At 35.4% G+C, this 26,383-nt stretch overlaps 1 protein-coding gene across 8 annotated transcripts in view; it reads left to right on the forward strand.

The window, feature by feature from the left end:
- The window catches only part of atp8a1 (ATPase phospholipid transporting 8A1), a 332,848-nt gene that overhangs the window by 158,776 nt on the left and 147,689 nt on the right, over window positions 1–26,383 (forward strand). For all 8 annotated transcript variants that reach the window (XR_012389972.1, XM_073922212.1, XM_073922214.1 and 5 more), the window contains 7 exons: window positions 264–336; window positions 4,442–4,547; window positions 12,971–13,053; window positions 17,579–17,628; window positions 18,556–18,625; window positions 20,608–20,692; window positions 23,084–23,223. Coding sequence is in view for 7 of the 8 variants with exons in the window: in XM_073922212.1 (XP_073778313.1) it covers window positions 264–336; window positions 4,442–4,547; window positions 12,971–13,053; window positions 17,579–17,628; window positions 18,556–18,625; window positions 20,608–20,692; window positions 23,084–23,223 (607 nt within the window). In the remaining variant the exon portion in view is untranslated. The remainder of the gene's footprint in view (window positions 1–263; window positions 337–4,441; window positions 4,548–12,970; window positions 13,054–17,578; window positions 17,629–18,555; window positions 18,626–20,607; window positions 20,693–23,083; window positions 23,224–26,383) is intronic.

A 26,383-nucleotide genomic window follows, 5' to 3' on the forward strand; every position in this document is an offset into this window, starting at 1 on the left:
TATAGTTGTAAAATCAAATATTAATTGCCAGACCCTCCGCAGTACCGCTGAAGACCACGTTGAGCTCCATATGTAAATGGCTTGTCATAAACAAATGAATAAAAAGATCAAAATGTATCTGCTGTTCTTTTATTGCAGATGGAGAAATATTTATTTTGTGTTGTTTTTAGTAAAAGACATGAAAGGTCTGTTTTAATGATTAAAGGAGAGCACCTGTTTGCGTATTTATCTCTGTCGTCTTCTTTTTCTCTCTCTGTATGCAGTCACAGTTCTCAGTCCACAGAGGAGACTGGATTTAATGACCCCAGCTTACTGGAAAACCTCCAAAGTAATCATGTAAGTACTGTAATGGCATCACAGCTGTTCAGTCAAGCTCAACCAGCCAGATATGTACACACACAGGCCTGATATCCACACTCTCGCACCTCCTCCTTTTCCTCACGTCTTTGTTCTTGCTCATGTCAGCTCTGTTCTGTTTATCAATATCAATACTGTACAATCACAACACTACAACGTTAGCATCTTTCTCTCTCTGATGATGGGACACCACTCCAGGTGTTTGCTTTTTTGTTTTATTTGATTTTATCCCTTCTTGCTATTAATTGTCTTATTACACATTTTAAAATTTATTTTTTACTTGTTTAAATATTGCAAAATTTGTTTAGTGTATTTAGCACTGCATAATATTACTGGCCACTTTATTAGGTACACTGTACTGGTACCGGGTTGGACCCCCTTTTACTATCAGAACTGCCTTAATTCTTTGACGTGTTGTGCGTTCAGAGATCAACGTGGTTCATATCTGCAAATCTGACCTCTGGCATCAACAAGGCATTTGCGCCCACAGAACTGCCTCTCTCTGGATATTTTCTCTTTTTTCATTCTCTGTAAACCCCTAAAGATGGTTGTGCGTGAAACTCCCAGTAGATCAGCAGTTTCTGAAATACTCAGACTAGCCCGTTTGGCACCAACAACCATGCCTCGTTCAAAGTCACTTAAATCCCCTTTCTTCCCCATTCTGATGCTCAGTTTAAACTGCAGCAGATCATCTTGACCGTGTCAACATGCCTAAATACATTGAGTTGCTGCCATGTGATTGGCTGAAAGAATTTTATTAACGAGCAGTTGGACAGGTGTACCTAATAAAGTGGCCGGTGGGTGTACGTAATACACACACTATGCTTATTATTTTGTTTTATATCATATAAAATTATTCTATTCAATATTTCAGGAATTTACTATGTTTGTTTTGTTGGCTCTATTTAACAACAAAAAATACACAGTTTTTTTTTTCAATGCTACAATTTACCATCTTATTGCAACATTAATAGATGACAAATATGAAACAAACAAACAAACAACTAAATAAATAAATGTAAAAGTAATAATAATTTATTAATCAAATAAATGCACCAGGTTACAAAACTTATGAATACCAGCTTATTTGTGCAGGTAGCTAATACTAATTCAATTCATCTTTATTTCTGTAGCGCTTTTACAATGTAGATTAGGGCTGCTCAACCCTGTTCCTGGTGATCTACCTTCCTAAAGATTTCAGTTGCAACCCTTATCAAACACATCTGTCTGTAATTATCAAGTGCTGTTCAGGTCCTAATTAATAGGTTCAGGTGTGTTTGATCAGGGTTGGAGCTGAACTCTGTAGGAAGGTAGATCTCCAGGAACAGGGTTGAGCACTCCTGATGTAGATTGTGTCAATGCAGCTTAACATGGAAGTTCTTGTAAAGTTCAGATTTCAGACTTAAAGTTTAGTTTAGTTCAGTTCAGAGTGGGGTTTAAATTTCACAGCTGAAAGTTCAAACACTGAAGAGCAAATTCATTAATATTAGACTTCAAATTTTATTTGTCACAAACAGAGTCATACATGGTATGATATGCAGAGAAATGTTTATACAACCACCTGTGACCTTAAAAAAACTCAAACAATATCAATAAGAATCTTAATTATAGAGTATAATAATAAGTACAATAAACACAGAAAAAATATATAGTTAGAAGAAATGGAAGTTAGCCCTGTGCCAAATATAGAAGACTTCTAGAGGTCTCCAAAACCTTGGACCAGGCTGTATCCTGAGCAGATGCTGTGGCGGTCATGGAGGAATGGAGAGCATGAGACTGATTCCTGAAAGGCTACAGTGACAGACGAATCTCCACATTGATCTAATGGGCCAACCTGTACACCCATCGGTGACCAACTTACTCCTGAAGCTTCTCCACAATGGATGTCCAGCATTCTACCGCCCCTGGTTCCTAGACTGTAGCTCTGCACAAGAAGCTTGGCCAGGGGTGAAATTGTCGTGCCTAACTGAGCCTGGTTTCTCTCTAGTTTTTTTTTCCCTTCACTTTCGTCAATTGGTGAAGTTTAGTTCATCGCCACTGTCACCTCTGGCTTGCTTGATTTGGGACTTGTGGAGCTGCGCATCAATGTATTTGCTCTTCAGTGTTTGGACTTTCAGCAGTGATAATTATACCACACTGAACTAAACTAAAGTGAACTTCGACTCTGAAAACTGAACTGACACGGTTTCAATTTTCTAAAACTTCTATGTTTGGCTGCTTTGACACAATCTACACTGTAAAAGCGCTATAGAAATAACGATGAATTGAATTATAAGTGATAGCTATACCAAATAAAAACAAATATTAACTTTATAAAAGATTTGCTTATAGCTAAATAAACATCTATAGCAGTGGTTCTCAAACGTTTTTCATCAAGTACCACTTCAGAAAAAAATTGTCTCTCCAAGTACCAACAAAATGAGAAGTATTGAAATACAGTAGCGCAGTAGGCCCAGTAAAGCAGCTACAACTCTTCACAGTTAAAAAACATGGCAGATTACATCAGAAATATAGGCTATATGTCATATATGACATATTATTTACATAATTTTTGATACATTTTGAAATGTGTGTAGCATGTACATGACATATTTCATTCCTCCATGTACCACTAGAAGGAAGCCTGCGTACCACTAGTGGTACACGTACCACAGTTTTAGAACCACTGATCTATAGTAAAGGGCATAATTTTAAATTTAAAGATACACACATTTCCCAGAGAACAGTGCATGGAAAGAGTTTACATCCCTCTTGTATTCTACCCCATACATGAAAAAAAATGCCACTGGCTTGCTTGGTTTTGGGACTTGTGGAACTGTGCATCCATTGATTTGCTCTTCAGTGTTTGGACGTTCAGCACTGAACTGATCTTCAACTCTGAAAACTGGACTGACACCGTTTCAATTAACTAGAACTTCTATGTTAAACTGCTTTGACACAATCTACAGTGTAAAAGCGCTATTAAAAAGATTGAATTGAATTGAATTGAATTGAATTGAATTGAATTGAATTGAATTGAATTGAATTGAATTGAATTGAATTGAATTGAATTGAATTGAATTGAATTGAATTGAATTGAATTGAATTGAATTGAATTGAATTGAATTGAATTGAATTGAATTGAATTGAATTGAATTGAATTGAATTGAATTGAATTGAATTGAATTGAATTGAATTGAATTGAATTGAATTGAATTGAATTGAATTGAATTGAATTGAATTGAATTGAATTGAATTGAATTGAATTGAATTGAATTGAATTGAATTGAATTGGGCTTGACTGTATGCCCGGCTCCTGGTTTGTGTGTTGTATAGAGTCAGGTAAGTTGTTCTGTGCGCAGGCTGCTTTAGTGACTCATAAATGTGTGTTGCTGGTCAGCAAGTGTTGACAGCGGTTAGTCAGAGAATCCTCAGCTTCATGCTATGGTTTCTCTGTCACTTTAAATCACTCATGATCATATGGGTTTCTAAAGTGAGTGAAGACTCCTTGTGGCCACCTGAGCTTCTCTGACCTTTATTAGTTCCATTTAAACTAGACATGCTAATAGCTACAGTTAACGTCAGAATTATTGATCCCCCTGGAATATTAGCCCCTCGTTTATTTTTTTCCCCAATTTCTGAGATTTTTCCAACACATTTCTAAACATAATAGTTTTAATAACTCATTTCTAATAACTGATTTATTTTATCTTTGCCATGATAACAGAACATAATATTTTACTAGATATTTTTTAAGATACTAGCATTCAACTTAGTGACATTTAAAGGCTGGGTTTATTAGGCAAAATAGGTTAATTAGGCAAGTCTTGTTGTCAATCGAAAACAAATATTGCATAAGAGGGCTAATAGTATTGACCTTAAAATAGTAATAAAAACATAAAATAAAGCAAGAAAGACTTCCTCCAGAAGAAAAAATATTATGGGAAATGCTGTGGTAAAGTTCATTGCTCTGTTCATCATCTTTTGGGTAATTTCTGAAAATAACTAAATTAACTTCAGATATTTAACAAACGGTGCAGCCACAGCATTTGAGTGTGTTCTTCTGTTTTCAGACGTGTTTCTTGTGTTTGTTGTTTCCGCACAGCCCACTGCTCCGGTCATTATGGAGTTCATGACCATGATGGCGATCTGTCACACGGCTGTACCTGAACGCACCGACAACAGGATCACCTATCAGGCTGCTTCTCCAGGTCAGCCTAACTAACAATACACCGAGGCTCATTCACACCACTCCAGTTTCAACACTAAATGGAAAACGTTAATGTGTTTTGCACCTAACTTTTGACAGCATGTTTTAAAGTACAAGTCATTGGAAACAATCTGCAACAAGCCTGATATAAATATTATGTTTTTAATACTAATTAAGTCATGTTAAATAATGTATGTACTAATATGAACAAACAATGAATACATTCATTCCTTCATTTTCCTTCGGCTTAGTCTCTTAGATATCAGGGATTGACACAGTGGAATGAACCCCTAACTATTCCAGCATATGTTTTACGCAGCGGATGCCCTTCCAGCCCCAACCCATTAATGGAAAACACCAATACACACTCATTGGGATTTTTCAGTTTTAGTTTTTTTTTTCGTTTTTACTTTTTGTTTTTCAAATTCAGTTAGTTTTAATTAGTTTATTAAAGATAGATTAACTAGTTTTAATTAATTTTATTTTTTGAAATTGCTTAGTTTTAGTTTTAGTATTAGTTTTATTTTTTTCTTAATAAGGATAGTTATCAGGTGAAAGATTTATAATCATTAGAATAATTACTGTATAATAACTCAACCAAAGATACATTTTTTGAAACCTGTATTCAGAGGACACATGAACACTACCGTCCTCAAATTCAAATACAACAGCCTACAAGATAGCTTGCCTAAAGTAAAATATGTGTGCGAGGATGCTTCTGAGGTTAGATGCACAACAATAATGGGAAGTTCAGATTTGGATCTTTTGTGACAATCCTTCCATATACTTTAGGACTAAACATACCAAAAATATGTAGTCAGCTATTATAATTTCAGTCAGTAAAACACCACCAGGATCTGAAAAGTTTCTTACAATTTCGTTTTGCAACCTAACTGAAGCATGATTTACTTATTTAAATTCCATTTCAACTTTCTGTTTTAAAAAACGTACGTTTCGCCAGATCCTCTCATTTAAGCCCTTAGTTTTCCACGCTGCAGTTGTTCAAGTTTAGTTCAGTCACAGCTGGCTGTAATGTATTGTATTTGTTCAGTTCGCCTGCTGAATCATGCATGTGCAATATTATCGGTTCACCTCTTCTCAAATCTGATCTCAGTGTACTGTTCTAATAACTGAATAACTCAGTATATATTGGTTTATTTCAAGCCGGAGGGGGGTGTCAGGAATGTAAAAAGTAAGTAGTTTGTGGATAAGAGTTATTACTGGAGACATGAATCGTTTCAAATGATTTAGTTGGATTTGGTGAACTATTTCAACGAGTACAGATCCAGTTAAAACGATTCCGTTACGATCGCAATGTAGGGATAATTTACAGTTTTAACCCAAAGAATGATCAGTCAGTCAGATAAAGAAGAGCTGGAGTCAGAGATTCCATTAAAGAAGGTTTAATTCAATTCACTTTTATTTGTATAGCGCTTTTACAATGTAGATTGTGTCAAAGCAGCTTCACATGAAAGATCATAGCAAATGGAGTGATGCACTGAGTGTATACTTTACTTAACAGATAGGTCTTTAATCTAGTTTTGATTTGAGAGAGTGTGTCTGAGTCTCGAACGTTATCAGGAAGGCTATTCCAGAGTGTAGGAGCCATAAACGAGAAGACTCAACCTCCTTTACTTGACTTTGCTATTCTAGGTACTACCAGAAGCCTTGAGAGATCTTAAAGAGCGAGTTGGATTGTAGCGAGACAGAAGGTTGGTTAAATAAACAGGAGCTAGATTATTTAAAGCTTTATATGTAAGAAGCAATATTTTAAATTCAATACGAAACTTAACAGGCAGCCAGTGTAAGGAGGATAAAATTGGGGTGATATGATCATATTTTCTTGACCTGGTAAGTACTCTTGCAGTTGCGTTTTGTACTAATTGAAGTTTGTTAAGAGAGGATGCTGGGCAGCCAGCAAACAGAGCATTACAGTAATCCAGCCTAGAAGTCATAAAAGCATGGACAAGCTTTTCTGCATCTGAGATGGATGGCATACTTCGTAACTTAGCGATATTTCTCAGATGAAAGATGGCAGATTTTGTGACATGGGATATGTGATTTTCAAAAGTTAAATTGCTGTCTAATATGACACCCAGATCTTTTATAGTAGAGCTAACGCTAACTTTGTATCCCTCTAATTGTAGATTGAGTTGCGAGATCTGCTGTGTACAAGATTTAGGCCCAATAAGTTTACTTAAGATAGTTTGCAGTTTCATCAGCAGAAGCCAGCTTCAACACATGCAATGAGTTTCTAGACTGCTCTGCTTGATGATGATGATGATGATGATGATGATGAGCAGAGCAAGTAACTTTTCCAAAGTATTTCCTATGCTATTTTTTTCTTCTGGAGAAAGTCTTATTTATTTTATTTTAGCAAGAAAAAAAATGGTATAATCTACATTCAGGCTGCTATATTTTTTTACTACACAATGTCGATCTTGAATAAAAAGGAAAATCACTTAAAGACTTGACACATAATTTCAAAATAACTTTCGATGGTATTAACACATAGCAATACAAATAGGAGAACAGTTGTACAGTTGTTTTAAATCTTTTTTTTTTTTTTTTGCAAGCACTGGTGCTCCTCACTTTAAAAATTTAGGCACACCAAACAAAATTTAGTTGCACCCACCAAAAATTATGTGCACCGTTACCACACATTTTATATTAACAGATTAAATTATATAGTACTACTCTAATCGCAACTAACAAATAAACAAAAGTCTGCATGCGCTCACAGGCCCTGCACACCCTGCTTGATGTGAATGAGATGAACTGAATTAACAATAATCACTGTGCTGTTTTTACGGGTGGTGTCTGATATTGTCTGATGATATTATAACTTATTATTTGCATACAGTATGCCGTCTTAATAGCAATAACTGTCTTTTCATGAGCTGCAGTATTTGTTTCATCTCAGTAAATGCATGCTCTTTAGTGATGATAAACACTGTGTCAGTCGCACTACTGACAGCATCGTGATGATTAAATGAAGTGCTGGAATATCAAGCCAATTCCATGCTTGTTCAATAAGAAAAGGTCTGGAGAGTGTTTTCTTCAATGCCAAAAATATTAGTAATTTATTAGACACAAATGAATAATTCGATGACAGAGCTCTGGGTTACGTTACCCCAATGCAATACAAGAATTACATTCAAGAGGTTCGCAACTAACATACATTTCCTGACTCCAGCATATATACACAACTGATATTAACAGGTAGAGTTTTGGTGTAACGTCATTTGTCAGTCATTGTTCAGTCCTCCATTGGCCGCACCCCAGACATACTTCCTCTTTTTCTACGAATTCTCTGCACAACAAAAAAAGCATACAACTTGCTGTGTTCTGTGTTCAGTTTTAACTCCTCTCTTCAGACAGGAAGTTTCTGCAGAGCTGAATTTAATTTAGGACCCGCATCTATCTACTTCTGCAAAAATGCTAATTAGTATGCACAGCACTCACACACAACCGTAGAAGTTCAGTTAATATATGACCCTTACATGACCAATACAAATAATTGTTTGATTAAAAGAAAAAGAGACAAAAATATTAAAAAATGATTCCTATTTTCCAACAGAAGGATTAAGTAACGTTAGAACATCTACGGCCAATTTAGTTCATTCAATTCACCTATAGCGCATTTGCTTGGACTGTGGGGAACACCAGAGCACCCAGAGAAAACCCACAGCACGCTACGGCAGTCATTTTAAATCAGGGGTCACCAAGCTTGTTCCTGGAGGGCCAGTGTCCTGCGGATTTTAGCTCCAACCCTAATCAAACACACCAGAACAAGCTATTCTGTGTCTTAGTAGGTATACTTGAAACATCCAGACAGGTGTGTTGAGGCAAGTTGGAGCTAAACCCTGCAGGGACACCGGCCCTCCTGGACCGAGATTGGTGATACCCGTTTTAAATGATAATATATCTCAGTGTTTATGCCATAGTATATTCTGTAATAGGCATCAGCGTGAAGTTTTCACTCACAGCAAGAAGGTCGCTGGTTCGAGCCAGTTCGGTCAGTTGGCCTTTCTGTGTGGAGTTTGCATGTTCTTGACAGGAATGAGATGAACTGAATTAACAATAATCACTGTGCTGTTCTTACGGGTGGTGTCTGATATTGCACAGATGATATTATAACTTATTATTTGTATACAGTATGCCATCTTAATAGCAATAACTGTCTTTTCATGAGCTGCAATATTAGTTTCATCTCAGTGAATGCATGCTCTTTAGTGATGGTAAAGGCGGTGTCAGTCGCACGACTGACAGCATCCTGACGATTGAATGAAAGATTAATTAATGTTAGAACATCTACGGCCGATTTAGTTCATTCAATTCACCTATAGCTCATTTGTTTGGACTGTGGGGGTCACCAGATCGCCTAGAGAAAACCCACGGCATGCTACTGCAGTCATTTTAAATGATAATATATCTCAGTATTTATGCTATAGTATATTCTGTAATAGGCGTCAACTTGAAGTTTTCACTCACAGCAAGAAGGTCGCTGGTTCGAGCCAGTTCGGTCAGTTGACCTTTCTGTGTGGAGTTTGCATTTTCCCGTGGGTTTCCTCCGGGTGCTCCAGTTTCCCCCTCAAGTCCAAAAGACATATGGCATAGGTGAATTGGGTAAGCAAAATTGTGCGTAGTGTATGGGTGTGTCCCAGTACTGGGTAGCAGCTTCAAGGGCATCCGCTGCATAAAACATATGCTGGAAAAGTTGCTGGTTCATTCCCCTGTGGCGACCCCACATTAATAAAGGGACTAAGTCGAAGGAAAATAAATGATTAAATGAAAATGGTGAGCACACTGGCCTGAGCAGACTGTTCATGCTTTTTTATTATTATAGTTTTTAAAGGTTTTGTTTTTTTAAGATAAGTTATGTTGGAAAAAGTGTATTTATACAACATGCTTATTTGCTTGTTTTTTGGGTTTGCTTGTTAGGACTATTTATTTTAAATACGTGGCCTTGAAATGACTAATTATAATGATCTTAAATGTTATAGACTGAAATTTCTATCACAATAGTGTTAAAAAGGTCTTTAAAAGTCTTAAATTTAGCTTTGTGAAACCTACAGAGACCCTGGTAGGTAATAAATGGATCAATCTATAAACAGATAAACCTTGAGATATAGTTCCACAAATATTGTAAGTGGTCCGCAAATACTGTAGATAACTTCTCTATTTTTAGCAACACACTCACACCAGATAAACCGTTGGGAACAGGAAGTAAAGAGGGCAGCCACAGCATCCTCTTAATTTCCTCTTTCTCTTTTCAACGGTTCTGATGTGGTTTTAAAATCTCCCGCAGACATCAGTGTTCAGCGGTGTGTGTTTTTGGATGCGTTTCATCACACCAGATATCATTTGCTCATGAAAGTGAAATAATGCATGCACAGAAACAGATGAGTTAATTAATGCCGCTTCGCTCTCTCTCTCTTGCTTTGCGTTTGACACCTCATGGCTGTGCATAATTTATCTTTTTAGCATTCGTCAGAACTTATCCCTGGCTCCCAGGCTTAGTGAGACGGGTTTATGCGACCCATTTTAATTTCACATCAGCGCAGCAGTGCATTCAATATTAGCCACACTGACGCTGGAGATAAAATGAAACGCCAGCACAGATGTTATGAGGGGGGTTTGTTGAAAGATTTTGATAAATATTGACACTAAAAAATTTGAAATGATGTGATATTACTTTTTGTGCTGTATTGATACTGTTATGGCCAACTCAGTTTAGTCTGTCCTGCAGCTATTTCATGTCATCTATAATTGTCACTTTATTTTGGAGACTCATTTGAACTCCATACTTTTAGGTTTTATTCATTTAAAGTTTATTTAACACGCTCTCGTACTTCTACTAGGACTAAATTATCAGCCCTTCTGAAATGTGTTTTCATTTTGAAATCATTTCCATGTGAGCAGAAGATTTTCCAATAAGTAATTTGTAAAAGTATTTTTTTTGTCTTTTTCCATAATATTTTGATAGTTATTTTGTAAGATATTAGTATTAAAGTGTTTAAAGTGCCCTTTTAAGGCTTAACTAGGTCAATTAGGTGAAGTTATCTTAATTAATCAAGTTATTGGACAACAGTGGTTTGTTTTGTAGCTAGGTCGTTGGTTCGAACCTCGGCTCAGTTGGCATTTCTGTGTGGAGTTTGCATGTCTCTCCTGCGTTCGCGTGGGTTTTCTCCGGGTGGTCCGGTTTCCCCCACAGTTCAAAGATATGCTGCAGGTGAATTGGGTAGGCTAAATTGTCTGTAGTGTATGAGTGTGTATGAGGGTGACAAGCCCAGATGACAGGCCGGCCAGAACGTGTAAAATAGGTTGTTATCATATGTACAAGTCTAAAATGGCTTTTTCCAAAGAGCCGACCGCGCAACCATACGGGAATAAGGCCAAAGAAGAAGAGTGGTTTGTTTTGTAGCCAATCCAAAAGATAAAAAACAAATTCTTGAGGAGGCCAATAAATTCTACTGCCCTAATAAATGGTTACTGGCTAATAAATTCTGAAAGAGGCTAATAAATAATAATATTGACCTTAGCAGTTTTTAAATGTATTTAAATTAATATATATATATATATATATATATATATATATATATATATATATATATATATATATATATATATAAATTCATGCAAGAAAATGCAAGAAAAGTATGCAAGCTTTGGGACACTCTACTTTCTTGTTAACAAATCGTTTTGTTGCTTAGTTTATTCGCCCTTTTTTCACTTTTTTTTAATGTTTAATTTCCTACCTTTTTGGAGAGCAGCAGCAGGATAGTCTGCCATAAACTCTCCTCAGGTCTTTGGATTATTATGCATTCAGAACATGGAAAATGCTATTTAAATATTTTCCAGTTGGCTAGATATTAATTAATAGTCATTCAAACTATTTTACCGAAGCCTCTCTACTTGACGGTTGGTCTTGTGTGTCCGCCATGCTTGTAGTTTATTTACACTTTTTACCCAAGTTTGTAGATCTCAACAAATTCACGTCTAACATGCAATATACTATGGGCAATATTAGCGGTGAGAGTATGGATGGTTCGAGAAGGCTCTGGCTGCAAAGTTGCATCTTCAGGCTTGCACGCTCAGGCACCCTCGCTTTCTATGCAAGTGACGTCATTTACATTAGACACCTGCACCTGTCACGTCACTTGAAATCAACACAAATAAACCAAAAGTAAGTTTCCAGTTCATTTGCATTGCCAGTGATGATGTTCTTAAGTTGTACACCATGACAGACTCACTCCCCATCCCCCGGAAAAGCAGTTAGTATATTAAATGCTTTGATGTAAATTTACCAAAGCAGGCTACTTTTAACATTCATACCAGCAAAGCTTATTATTTATATCAACTAAATATCAGTCTAAATATACACACAAGGTATTCTTCCACAGTTATCAATAAAAAAAAACACCAGGAAAATTTTAATTTTAGTTTTTATTTGAAACATTTTAAGGAGTTGTAGTATGACAACTAACAGATACACATTATGGACCTACAACAATGATTCTTGAATGACTTGGGAAACTATTCTTTATAACTATCTTGATAAGTTAGCATGTTTGCGCAGGAGTGCATCCATATGAAATCACAGCGCAGCTTCAACAGCCCCTACATGATCCCAGCCCAGTTTTATATGTCCTTCAAACATAATGTCGAGATCGACTCGATAGGGTAACGTCTCGACTCACTTAATGGAAACAAAGCGACACAGATGTGTAACATTACTGCAGAGCTGTTGTAAAGCAAGACTTCGTGGTTTGTTACGATCTGTTAACGTAACTATAGCAACTGTGGTGCCGTATGTTGCCAGAAACTACAATGTAACGCTTAGAAAAAAAGGCATTTGAGTAAGGGTGATGGTTAAGAAGTTTGTTGCAACGATCTAAATGAAATTCACTACCTCAGATTTTTTTTGCCTTAGGGACACCCTTAAGTAAAATTACAGAAGGATTTTTATGCAAGCGCCCACAGGTGGCGATTGTAAATGACGTCACTTGCAGAGGAAGTGCGGTTGCCTGAGCGTGCAAGTCCGAGCGTGCAAGCCTGGAGGTGCAAGTGCAAATCTGCAGCCAGACTCTATTGGAGGGTTCTATACTTCGAATTACTACCGGAAATAGTAGAGCATTCAGAAACCTTTGGCATACTCTTTTCAACATACTACAGTTTGGGACATACTAATTCTAATTCTGAATACTATTTAGAATAATAGTATGTGAATTGGGACGTAGCATATTACCAATATTTTATCCATTATAGTCACCTTTTTTATTAAATGAGTGCCAATTACGCATAGTGACAGATCAATCAGGACAAAAGAGAACAGCAGTGTTCCTAAACATCATTTAAAAAACAATCATAGACCAGCCGCTTTTCTTCAGTGAACTAACCACTTGCTGTCTTTTTCCCCAGATGAAGGCGCTCTGGTTCGGGCAGCACAAAACCTGGGCTTCGTGTTTTCCGGCAGGACTCCAGACAGTGTTATTGTGGAGTCGGTGAGTAGAGACGTCTGGGGAATCCATGATGAGTTGCATTGGGAAAGTGATTCACGCTCTGTCATGCTGCATTGCTCGCTCACACCTCGCACTCTGGAGAACTATTACAGGCAATTTGTACGGTGCCTTCCCTCTTCAACGGATCCATTATTTCCTTATTATAATGGATGATGGAGAGGAACTTCATTTTATAAAGTCACTGAATAGCAAGCATGCTTTCCGTCTGAAACACAAAAACCCTTTCCACAATGTTAATCTGGGACTGTTTGTCATTGACGCTTCTGCAGGGGTCTCGAACTCGCCAATGTTACTGGTTAAAACCTAAAGTGGTCTTAAAATGTATGGAAATGTATGGTCTTAAAGTTCTTAATGTATTGCATATATATATATATATATATATATATATATATATATATATATATATATATATATATATATATATATATATATATATATATATATATATATATATATATATATATATAAATATATATATATGTATATATATATATATAAATATATATATATGTATATATATATATATGTATATATATATATATATATATRTATATATATATATATATATATATATATATRTATATATATATATATATATATATATATATATATATATATATATATATATATATATATATATATATATATATATATATATATATATATATATATATATATATATATATATATATATATATATATATATATATATATRTGTATATATATATATATATATATATACATATATATATATATATTAGGGATGCGACAGTTCTCAATGTAGAATTGAACCGTCCTGTGTGTGCCTGTAAGTCCATGAGCTGAGATGAGGAAACTCCTCCCCACGAGCAAATATCCAATCACTATGCCCTAAAGTTAGGGAGCGCTTGACCATCATTCCACATTTTAACATTGCGATCGGTGATGAGTGAGGCTGAGGCAACAGTACAAGGAAGCGCCGGCGTAGTAAGTCAACATTACGAGAAATCGCGGGCATCGTTCAAATCTGCGGTGTGAGGACATTTTGTTTTTGCTGTTAAGTATAATGCCAATAAAAGAAAAAAAGGTTAACAAAACTGTGCAAGCAGTGTTTTGCACGTATCTACCATCACCCAGCAGTATCACTGTCTAAAGGCAGGATAGCAGACAAGGTAATAAAGTAATAAAGTCCTCCAAAAAGCAACAATCCCTTGCTGAATATTAAGCAAAGACACCCAACTGGTTCCGAGAGACGCATAAAATAACAAAGGCAGTGCGGGTGTTTAATATTGCTAAAGATTTGCAGCCGTTTTCAGTGATTGGAGATGTGGGCTTTTGTCATCTTATAAAAGCACTCGATCCGCGTTACAGACTACAGTCTCACACTTTTTTCAGCACTTTTTTGTTTATTTTCAAAATTATGTGTTCCACCGTTTGTACATGGTCTACCAGCAGCAGTGAGATTTCAGTGTTAATTTTTTTTATATACAATACACTAGGAACTAGTGTACTTTTCTTGGCTTTTAAGTAAAACAAAATGAGTATTGCAATAAATCCTTTTTATTTTTTTCTCCTTAACCTCTTACTGTTCCTATTGCCTATATATAAAAAAAAAAAAACGTGTCAAGCCATGAGAACCAAACCGAAAACCATGTTAAAAAACCGAGGTATGTATTGAACCGTGGGCTAACTGTATTGTTGCATCCCTAATATGTATGTATATATATATATATATGTATGTATGTATGTATGTATATATATATATATATATATATATGTATGTATGTATGTATGTGTATATATATATATATATATATATATATATATATATATATATATATATATATATATATATATATATATATATATATATATATATATATGTATATATGTGTGTGTGTGTGTGTGTGTGTATATATATATATATATATATGTGTGTGTGTGTATATATATATATGTATATATATATATGTATGTATATATGTGTATAAATCAATCATTTAGTTTAATTTGAAAGTAGGGCTGCACTATATTGGAAAAATTTTACATTGCAATATTTTTTTTTCTCTGCAGTATAAATTGCGGTATAAATACAATAGCTCTATTTGAAAAGTCATTACTTTAGATTGATTGGAAGGATTTTGTAGTGAAGGGAAATATAAATATCTTTTTTTGTAATTTATTATATACATATATTAAACAAACTGCAGTCATACATAAACACAATGGAGCAAATGTTTAAGTGAAATAAACTGTGCTTTATGGAGAGTCTAGCAGCATTCAGGTACAGAAATTGAATAATCCGATGTAAAATAACACTCTGTAGTCTTCATCAAGTAAAATTAGTAAAACTCTTTAAATGCTTACACAGTCACATGCCTTAAAAACACATGCAGAGGATAAACTTTCATTCTGTTGTACAGTTTTGCAGAGCCTCCACAAATCTTGGATGTTTTGACGTGTGGTTTCTGGTCATCTATAACCACAGCTTAACATTGCATGTCTTGTGATGTGACTATTGCGGACACACACATTGCGATATCAATGCTCAAACGATATATATTGTGCATCCCTATTTAAAAGTGAGGATCTGTATATCTGCGGCTGATTTTTGGAGTGTAAGATGTGTTTTTCTCACCCTGCATAGTGTCCGAATAAGGCAGAAGTATGGATGTGATGGTCAGGGCGTCTTTGTTTCTAACGCTTTCTTTATTTGCGGAGGGGGGAAAACAAGAAGAGTGTAAAATTTCTCAGGCCTGGAAGGGGTTGTGTGAGATCTGGCCGATGTGCTGCAAATCTATCTGAACGGAGCTCTTAATAGAAACTCGCTGAGTGAAGATTAGAGCGAATTTAATCAGCCAGACAGAAAGCGCTGCTGTTTTCTTCAACCTGGGAGCGAGCGCTCACACTTTGCGGCTGTAATTGGTTAATCTGATGGCAGCGCCTAGGGGAAAAGAACAAGTCATGTGCTCTCCGCTCTGAAACATGCTCTAATTCTGGACCCTCGGTGCAAAAAAAGACAAGACTTTATCATACTCGCACACCTCCAGAAGACACAGAGGCCATAAACAGCGATTAAAAGTTTTCATTTGCTTGTGCTCTGGATGACATTTATGCTTTATCAAAATGAGCTGGAGATTTCAGACTCTGTTCTCTGGGTTCTGACCAAGTTATTTTTTAACTGTGTTTAATTGCATTATTTTGTTTATGGTGTGTGTTGCAAACAAATCACAGCAATGCTAACTAGTGTGTGAATAAGCACTTGACTAGCACAAAACTAGTGTGTTTCTCAGCTTCCAAATTATGTAGTTATGTATATAATATAATAAAATTGATGTTTTCATATCAATATTCATTTACATACATACATACATACATATATATATATATATATATATATATATATATATATATATATATATATATATATATATATATAATCATAATCGTTTTTTTTTATTTTCATTATATAATCATTTATTTATATATTTATTATTTACTTTTTTGTAGGTCACCACAGCAGAACGAACCGCCAACTATTCCAGCATATGTTTTTTTACGCAACGGATACCCTTCCAGCTACAACCCAGTCCTAATATAACTTATTATAATGTAATAAAATGTAATATAATAAAATATGGGCAAGGCTAGGGACAGCACGCTGTGGCAACCCCAGATTAATAAAGAGACTAAGCTGAAAAGAAAATAATAAATGAAGGAAAAAGTCCCTGCATCTGGCTGAGATCAAGACCTTTTACTACTGTAGGTTTAGTTAGCTGAAGTGATCCTGGGAGGGGGTAGAAATCAGGGGTCGTGCGAACTACTTTCAGATGTACTTTTCGATTTTAGGTGAAAAATCTAATCTTTTGGAGATGTCCAATAGATTAACAGGTACCGAAAAAGTCCACAGAGGGAGGTGATCACCAGAATGGGGAAGTCCCAGAGTAAAATGAGAAAATATGATACACCGGTGTTTTGGATTATGGAAAAACTCTCTACGCTGTTTTCATCTGTTTTTATATTAATTATTGTTTCTATTTTATTTATACTTGTCTCTTTTATTCATGTTTATGTAAAGCACTTTGAATTGCCACTGTGTATGAAATGTGCTATATCAATAAACTTGCCTTGCCTCATTATTATTTTATAATTATTAAAACATTTCATGCATACTTATGTTTATTATGGTCCACTCATTGGTTTATGATTTTTTTATTTATTATGATTTCACAGGGTAAACATTTATTGACACATTATTTACATTTATTATTTACTTTCTATGTAAAATCACCTTTGTAAATTTGTTTTTGGATGTAAACACACAATTGTCATCTCAACTTCAATTTGTGCCATTATAAATGTGAACCATGTAAATTGTAACATATAAGTTGTTTGTAATTCTAAAGTAATCCCTAATAGTAAAACCTATTATAGTGTACTAGTTATGATTGATCTGTTGCTTGATAATGGTTTCTTTAAAAATCTGTTTATCGTTTTTTTGATGATTTTTTGTCTTTGTTATTTACAGCTTGAAGCAGAGGAGAAATATGAATTGCTGCATGTTTTAGAATTCACAAGGTAAAAAATTCTCATATATTCCAATATTTCTCTCTTTTTATGAGTTCATCTCTACCATTTTCTATCCTACTGAAGAAAAAAAGGTCGTTATGGTGGCTGGAAATCCTTAAATTTGAAATCCTAGATTTGAAAAAGGCTTAGATTATCGATAAAGTGCTTGAACCTGCTTAAAAATGTAGTTATGCTGCTTACTAAATTTTTAAATGCAATATATATCACAAAAAATGTAATAGTAATGAATTATTTCAATAAAATTAAATGTATAAATATAAATGTTTGCTTTTGCAGTAAATGAAAACTTTGAAGTTTGTGCTTGTGCCTGTAGCATGATCTGTCTTTTTTGTCTTTGGTTAAACAGACAAGATGCATGGAAAATACACCACTTCATGAGTGAAATTAAAATAAAAGCAACTTTAAGATGAAGTTATTTAAGATTTTATTTATAAGAATAAAATGACTCATTTTATGCTGGATTTGGGGTAAACATCCAACATTTTCTTTGGAATATATTATAGAACAGTGTTTCTCAACCACGTTCCTGGAGGACCACCAGCAGTGCATGTTTTTGAGGCCTCCATTGTCAGTCACACCCATTACAGGTCTTTCAGTCTCTGTGGATGATCTGAATCAGGGGTGTTTGATTAAAGTGACATGGAAAATGTGCAGAGTGGTGGTGGTCCAGCAACGTGGTTGAGACACAGCTGTAGAATACTACTGTAAAACAAATATAAATATGTACCTAGAAAGTGCTTGAAAAGTGCTTTAATTGGATATTGAAAAAGCTATAAGAACCCTGAGAGAAAAACACTATGATTCCATGACACCATGCTATTACTGTATATTCAACACTGTATTCACTCATATTAGTGGTGGTAACGATGATGGTTCTGATAGTAATGCTGCTGGTGTTTGTCTGTTTTTTGACAGCACCAGGAAGAGGATGTCAGTCATCATGAGAACTCCAGCAGGAAAGATCCGCCTCTACTGTAAAGGAGCTGTGAGTATCAGTCTCTGCTGATTACTTGCATTATTTTTTTAAATAATGTATAATAATAATAAAATACTTAAAATACAGCGGGGGAAGTGAGAATAAAATTTTGTTCCTGAGAATAAAATTTCTAAAGGAGCTTTTGACATAGGATTGAACCAGATTTTGATAAAAATCCAAACAATACAAACATAAAAATAAAATAATAAAAAAACAAAAACTGAAAACTGTATCATGTAATAACAGTGAAGTAGCACAAGGAGAAAGTGCTGAACTACTGAAATGTGCTTTATACTTTATTTAAAAGCATTTTTTATTGATGGAAGTCTTAAGACGCGTCTCATATAGAGAATGAAGTCAGATGCATTGCTGAGGTGGGGTATTTACACAGACTTCAACAGAGAGAAAACTCTTGATAGTTCTGTGGGCCTCGTCTATCAAATCTGATTTTTATTCTGTATTTTATATTGGATTCAAGTCAGGTGATTGGCTAGGCCATTCTACAGCTTGATTTTCTTTCTCTGAAAGCATACACTGAAAAAAAAATATTCAGAGATGATTCCTTGAATTTACTAAAAGTTAAGTGGTTGTAAACAATTTATTTGGGCTAATTTTCGAGTGTATTTTTGCACATGCTTGTTAGTAGGGTACTTTGGCAGTGCCACGAAACTATGGCACCAAAATACTGGCGGTGCCTCTGTAGCTTCTAAAAGGTAGTATTGTCATTAATGGTTCTAAAATAAATAATGTTGCATGTGGAAAAGTCACTAAATCCTCACACATTTGTGCCGGCAAATAATCAAGACCATTTTATTTTGTTTTATTTTATTTTTATTTTATTTTATTTTATTTTATTTTATTTTATTTTATTTTATTTTATTTTATTTTATTTTATTATTTTATTTTTATTTTATTTTATTTTATTTTTTATTTTGTTTTATTTCATTTCATTTTGTTTTATTTTAATTTTATTCATTTATTTATTTATTTATTTATTTATTTATTTATTTATTTATTTATTTTTATTATTTTAATTTAATTTTAATTAATTAATTTTTTATTAATTAATTTATTATTTAATTTTTAATTTAATTTAATTTAATTTAATTTAGTTAAGGCTGTGGATTTTGTGCCTTGTTTTCTGATGCTTCAAACACACACCTGAATCATTTTATTTCTGTTCCTGTGAATATGACTTGGCTACATTGATCATGACAATCTCTTAAAAATAACAACTCACTAAAGTGAAACTTGAAATTACATTGGACTCTTACCTGATAAGACTGAAAAAATACAACAGATGAGAAAAACAAAAAATCGCTACAGGAAACACCTGGAAAACAATTATTTTTCCACTTCATATTTTGTTGAAAAAAATGTCTTCTTGTAATGAATTTCATTTGGTGTATTTTGTATCTTAATTTTAATGTCTTTTTTGTTGGTCAGTTATCTACAAAATAAATGAAAAAACAAATAAGATTTAAGGTGAAGTGACGTGCATCAAAAGCAGCTATTTTTGACGGCCCAAACACAAACTATTAAACAAAAGTGAAATATTCATCATTTAATAATAAGTGTTATAGTATTTCTGACAATTAGCTTTTTCGTAGATTTGAATTATGAATTACTACATTATCATGATACTACTTAGTATTGTAATACTTCAGCTGGTATAGTAAATTTATGGTATCGTGACAGCCCTACTTGTTAGACATTATAGTGTTTGCAATAGAAGCTAGCAGCTCTCTTTAGCGCTCGGATGGGGACTGATGGGAAAGATGTTTTTTTTTTTATATCCCATGTCATGTCTTAGCTGTTGTGTAATGCATTAAACCCGGATGAAATATTAACATGTTACTATAAATGTGTTCATGGGAGAATGTCGAATTAGTCCGACATATGCTATCACTTTCGGTTTTCCTGTGTGCTGCTTTGGCTGATTGTGTAGAATGCAGAGCAGGGGAATAATGCTCTGTGTTTCTGTCTCTCAGGACACCGTGATCTATGAGCGATTAGCAGACAGTTCCAGATACAAGGACATCACCCTCAAACACCTGGAGCAGTTCGCCACCGAGGGTGAGACGCATAAACACTGATATCTTTATGGGAACTTTCTATAGACGTAATGATTTTACGCTGCACAAACTGTATGTTCTGTTCTTCTACGGGTAAACCCAAACCTCACTGGAAACAATCTGTGTTTTTGTGTTTTGAGAACAGTTGTTTACATAATTCTGTTTGTTTTATGTGCTGTTTTTGTCATGGAGACAAGGTCAAAAATACTGGTATTTCTATACTTATAGGCGCATTTGGAAGGGAAATGTCCCCACAAGGTCAGAAATTAATGGTATTTCGATATTTATGGGGACACTTGTAAGGAAAAATGTCGCCATAATGTCTGAAATCACTGGTATTTCTATATATATGGGGCATTTTGGAGGGGAAATGTCACCACAATGTCAGAAATGACTGGTATGTCTTTTCTTATGGGGACATTTGGAAGGGGAAATGTCCCCACAAGGTCAGATATGACCTGTATTTTGATATTATGGGGACACTTGGAAAAGAAAATGTCCCCACATTGTCAAATGATGGATATTTCTTTACTTATGGGGTGTTTTGTAGGAAAAATTACCCCACAATGTCAGAAATTAGTGGTATTTATGTACTTATGGGGCGTTTTGTAGGGAAAATGTCCCCACAATGTCAAAAAATACTGGTATTTCTATACTTATGGGGACATTTGGAAGGGAAATGTCCCAAGGTAAAAAAAAAAAGACTAGTATTTCTATACGTTTGGGGACATTTGGAAGGGGAAATGTCCCCACAAGGTCAGAAATGACCTGTATTTTGATATTATGGGGACATTTGAAGGAGAAAATGTCCCCACAATGTCAAATGATGGGTATTTCTATACTTATGGGGTGTTTTGTAGGGAAAATTACCCCACAATGTCAGAAATTAGTGGTATTTCTATACTTATGGGGCGTTATGGAGGGAAAATGTCCCCACAATGTCAGAATATACTGGTATTTCTATACTTATGGGGACATTTGGAAGGGAAATATCCCAAGGTAAAAAAAAAAAAAAAAAAAGACTAGTATTTCTATACGTTTGGGGACATTTGGAAGGGTAAATGTCTCCAAAAGGTCATAAATTTCTTTACTTGTGGGGAGATTTGGAAGGAAAAATTCTAGCATGCACTGTCAAACACACACACGCTTAAACAAACATTTTCTCTCACTAACTCGCATACACACTCGCATATCACACACTTTTTCATACTCACATTCACTGTTACACACACATTCACTCACACAGTCAAACACACTCTCTCACACATATTACCTCTCATTACATATCACACATTCACATACACACACATTTTTTTTCACTTACATACACATTCATGCTCACACACACACACACACACACACTTGTTTACTCACATACACACACCCGTTCAATCACATATGATCTCTCTCTCTCTCTCTCTCTCTCTCTCTCTCTCTCTCTCTCTCTCTCTCTCTCACACACACACACAAACATTTTCACTCACTAACTCTCATACACACACATTACACACACTTGTTTACTCTCACAAATACTGTCACACACACACGTTTACTCGCATACAGTCAAACACACTCTTTAACACATATTTACTCGCATACAATGTCAAACAAACACTTTCACCAACATACACACTCAGACATCAGACACACACACACACACACACACACACACACTTATTCACAATCATACACTCACTAACTAACTCAAAGAAAAAATCGCACACATTCACACTTACATACATGTAAGCATGCACACACATTCACACTTACATACACATTCTCTCACTCACACCCTAACACACATTCTCCCACACACAAACACACAGTCTGGTATCTTCTTTCTCCTGTCGTTCTCCTCCTGCAATCCAGTCAATCACTGCAGGTGTTGATGCCAATAGTGTTTTAATCAAGACCAGCACTGCCCATGTTCATCTGAGTCACGAAAATCAAGAATAACTCATATCCACCACAATTAAACTGCATAGCAACCAAATTTCTAATAACAAAACTATGAACACTGAAAAATAATCCAGTCCTGTCTTAGCCGTTGTACAGATGTAACACCTAGAATAGGAGATAATGCAAGTCTAATACTGGCCCCTTTTATATGTATGTGCGTATATTTCTGTGTTTGCTTGAATGAACTGGCGTACTGCAGTACTAGAGTTTCTCTGGAGGACATCGCCCTCTACTGGATGAAGTGAAAAGCATCAGCTGAATAAAATCCTCAGGCAATCAGCAGCTGTTTTTGAACATCCTGTATGAATAATTTATAATAAGCACAGATCATCCACTCAGCTCTATTAGCTTCAGTCTAAAAAACTCCATGACTTTGTTCTCGGGGAAGATTAGAGGAAAGAAATGCTGATGTGTTTATGTGTGTGTATTGCAGGTCTGCGCACACTGTGTTTTGCTGTGGCTGATATCTCAGAGTCGTCCTATCAGCAGTGGCTGGAGGTTTATCATCGCGCCTCCACCTCACTTCAGAACAGAGCCCTTAAGATGGAGGAAAGCTATGAGCTCATAGAAAAGGTGAACTCCTTATAGATTGTCCAGTGTTTGTAGTTGGTTTCCATCAAGAGGTGCTTATACTATATACAGTGGGTCTTAATATAATACTGCATTAATTTAGCTTAAGATCACAGGAATAAATATTATTTAATAAGAGAAGATCTCTTGTGACAAATCTACACAGCTTCACAGAGGACTAAAATGTATTCATTAAAAAGTATCACATGTATCTTTACTAGGGATGTAACGGTATCAGAATTTCACGGTACAGTAATACCTCTGTATGAATGGCACGATACGGTATTTATTGAATCATTTACAGGAAAAACAAAACTAATGAAAATACTCCAAAAAAGTGCCAAAAGTGTCAATGACATACAAATTAGCCATCTATCTGTAAGCTTTGAAACAGGAACCCTCAATTTTTAAATTTTAATAACAAAAAATTATTAAACCATGTAAAAAAATAAAGTTTCAATTTAGTATTGTTGAAAACTCATCACATTCAACATTTAATAACTCACTCACTCACTTAGATAGAGATGGGTTTTAAGGAAAATTATCATATAACTATAATCTGGTAAAAGCTGGGATCTCTGGGTATTTACAATGTCCCCTGCAACAGAAAAAAACCCTCTCATTTGGGACTGAGGTTCCTGGGACAGAGATATGACTTGGCCCAGGTTGACAGTGGGTAACGTTGTGCATTGTCTTTCCCCCACTTGAGAGGACAAGCCATGAGTGAGATAGAGGTCTCTTTGTGGTACAAGTCAATGTCTGCATCAATCTGAACAGTGTGCTGTGTTCTGCAGTCCCCATGACTGTTATTAGTCGTATTCCCCAACTTGTATTTCACCACAGTCTGGCAGTGCCTGCATATCGTTTTTTTTCTTTGTCTGTCACCTTTTCTCCTTTCTCGTATCTTTTTAGAGAGAAACCAAAATGCTTCCACACATCCGATTTAAAACCCGCTTTAGGTTCGATCATCTCCAGCTCTTTTTCATCCCCGGTACTAGCAGCACACTCCATTTCTGCATTACTGGATCTGTAGCGATAACAGACCTCAAAGGATGATGGCCACGCCTGGGCTGATGGGAATTGTAGTTTTCGCTACCTCCCGTTCGCTTCATTCGCCTAAGCAAATTTTCTCAGAAGACCAATAGTTTTATTGAGTCATGCGACTACGGTAATATTGAAAAAAAAATACTATTGCGGTATGACGGTATTCACAATACCGCTACATCCCTAATCTTTACTCATTCAAATTAAGATTTAGAATTTTTTTTTTTTTAGTAAAGCTTGTTTACACAGTGCCAGTGTTGTTTTAATGGAAACATGTATAATATTCAGCTCATATTTATGATATTCAAAAGTATATAACATATTACAAGCAGCTAGCTCTCTGCAACTCTCACAGGGTTGCCAACTGAAGCTAAGCAGGGCTGTACCGGGTCAGTACCTAAATGGAAAGCTAGGTTGCTGCCGGAAGTGGTGTTAGTGTTAAGGCTCGTACACACTGGGATGCTTTTTGTTTGCGATTAACGTCAGAGTTTAACGAGACGTTTTTCCGGATTCAAACCCACTCGTTTTCACTGGCGTCAAAGTAGAGTATGAAATATCACTTCTTGACGTTAGATAGCACTACACAACTTCAAGTTTCTGACACTCCGGTTATAACACAGAAGAAAAGGCAGAGCAGAAGTTTACACCCTTGTTGATAAAGTTACTGGTGACTCGAACAAGCATGGATGGTTCAAGTAGCAGCTCTAGCGATGAAGAAATGATCATTGTTCTCCAGAGCAATAAGCAGCTCCACTTTCATATCGCCTCTGGGCATCTTCTTCAATGTGCGGTCGCATTGACAGTTTTGCTCTTGGGCGCCTCTAAGTGCTGTTTACTTTAACCACAGCAGCTCCGGGCACGTGAACAAAAGTGCCAATCTGATTGGAGGAGAAGGTTTTAGTGTGACACATCAAAACAAAAAAACAAAAATTTTCTTTACAAATGAGGCTTTTGCGCCTGCTGTTTTGCGTGCTGTTGTGCACGTTCACATTGGCACCCTTTATTTAGTCACAAGGCGTTAAACGTCGGCAGAAAACGCAAGCAAAAAGCATCCCAGTGTGCACAGGCCTTTAGTGGTGTTAGTTAATCAGCCTGCGGTCTGTGTGGGTCCTAACGCCCCAGTGCATTGATGGAGTCTCCATACTGCTCAGTGAGCGCTGTCTTTCAGATGAGACCTTAAACTGAGGTCCTGATTCACTGTGGTCGTTAAAAATCCCAGGATATTATTTAAAAAAGAGTAGGGGTAGTGGTTTAACCCCTGCATCCTGGCCAAATTTGCCCACTGGCTTCTGTCTGTCATGGCCTCCTAACCATGCACATATCATAATTAACTTCCTGTCTCCTCTTCATCAGTCAGCTGGTGTGGGGTTTGCGGTCATGCACAATATGGCTGCCGTCAAATCAACCAGGTAGACGTGGAATAAACCGCTTACTTAATATATTACATATGCACACACACAGTTGAAGTGAAAATTATTAACCCTCCTGTGAATTTTTTATTATAATTATTTTTTTTTCCAATTATCTCACCAGATGATGTTTAACAGAGCAAGGAATTTTTCACAGTATTTCTTATAATAGGTTTTTCTACTAGAGAAAGTCTTAAGCATTTCATTTTGGCTAGAATAAGAGCTGTTTTTTATATTTTTAAAACAATTCAAGGTCAATAATAATAGATAAAATCAAGACATACTGTGATGCAAACATGTAATTATAAGCACATAATTTATTGCATTTGGTCGGAAGTTTTCAATAGCGTTAAAAAGAAAAAGATGTTGATTGCCTCCAAAGAACAAACTTGGATAAAGTCTGCCAATTTTCTTTTCTTTTTGTCTTTTTTTATAGTTTCATAGTTAGTTTTGAAGCCTTGCCATGGAAATGAAAGACTGTTAACAAAAAATATATTACATTTTGCTTAAATGTCACTGGGATGAAATATTGAATTCATTTGCTCCTCGTGGTCCTCAGTGTAGCCGTTTTTTAAAACTAGTTAAATATGTTGAAATGAGAGTGAAATGAAGTTCAACAAAAAAATGAGAATTCATGCTGTGTGCATTTGCATAGTTTACATTGATATCAAAAAGACAAATGTTCATAAGTATGCCCAAGAGCTCCAATT

This window comes from Danio rerio, chromosome 14 (assembly GCF_049306965.1).
Source record: "Danio rerio strain Tuebingen ecotype United States chromosome 14, GRCz12tu, whole genome shotgun sequence".
Taxonomy (NCBI): Eukaryota; Metazoa; Chordata; class Actinopteri; order Cypriniformes; family Danionidae; genus Danio; species Danio rerio.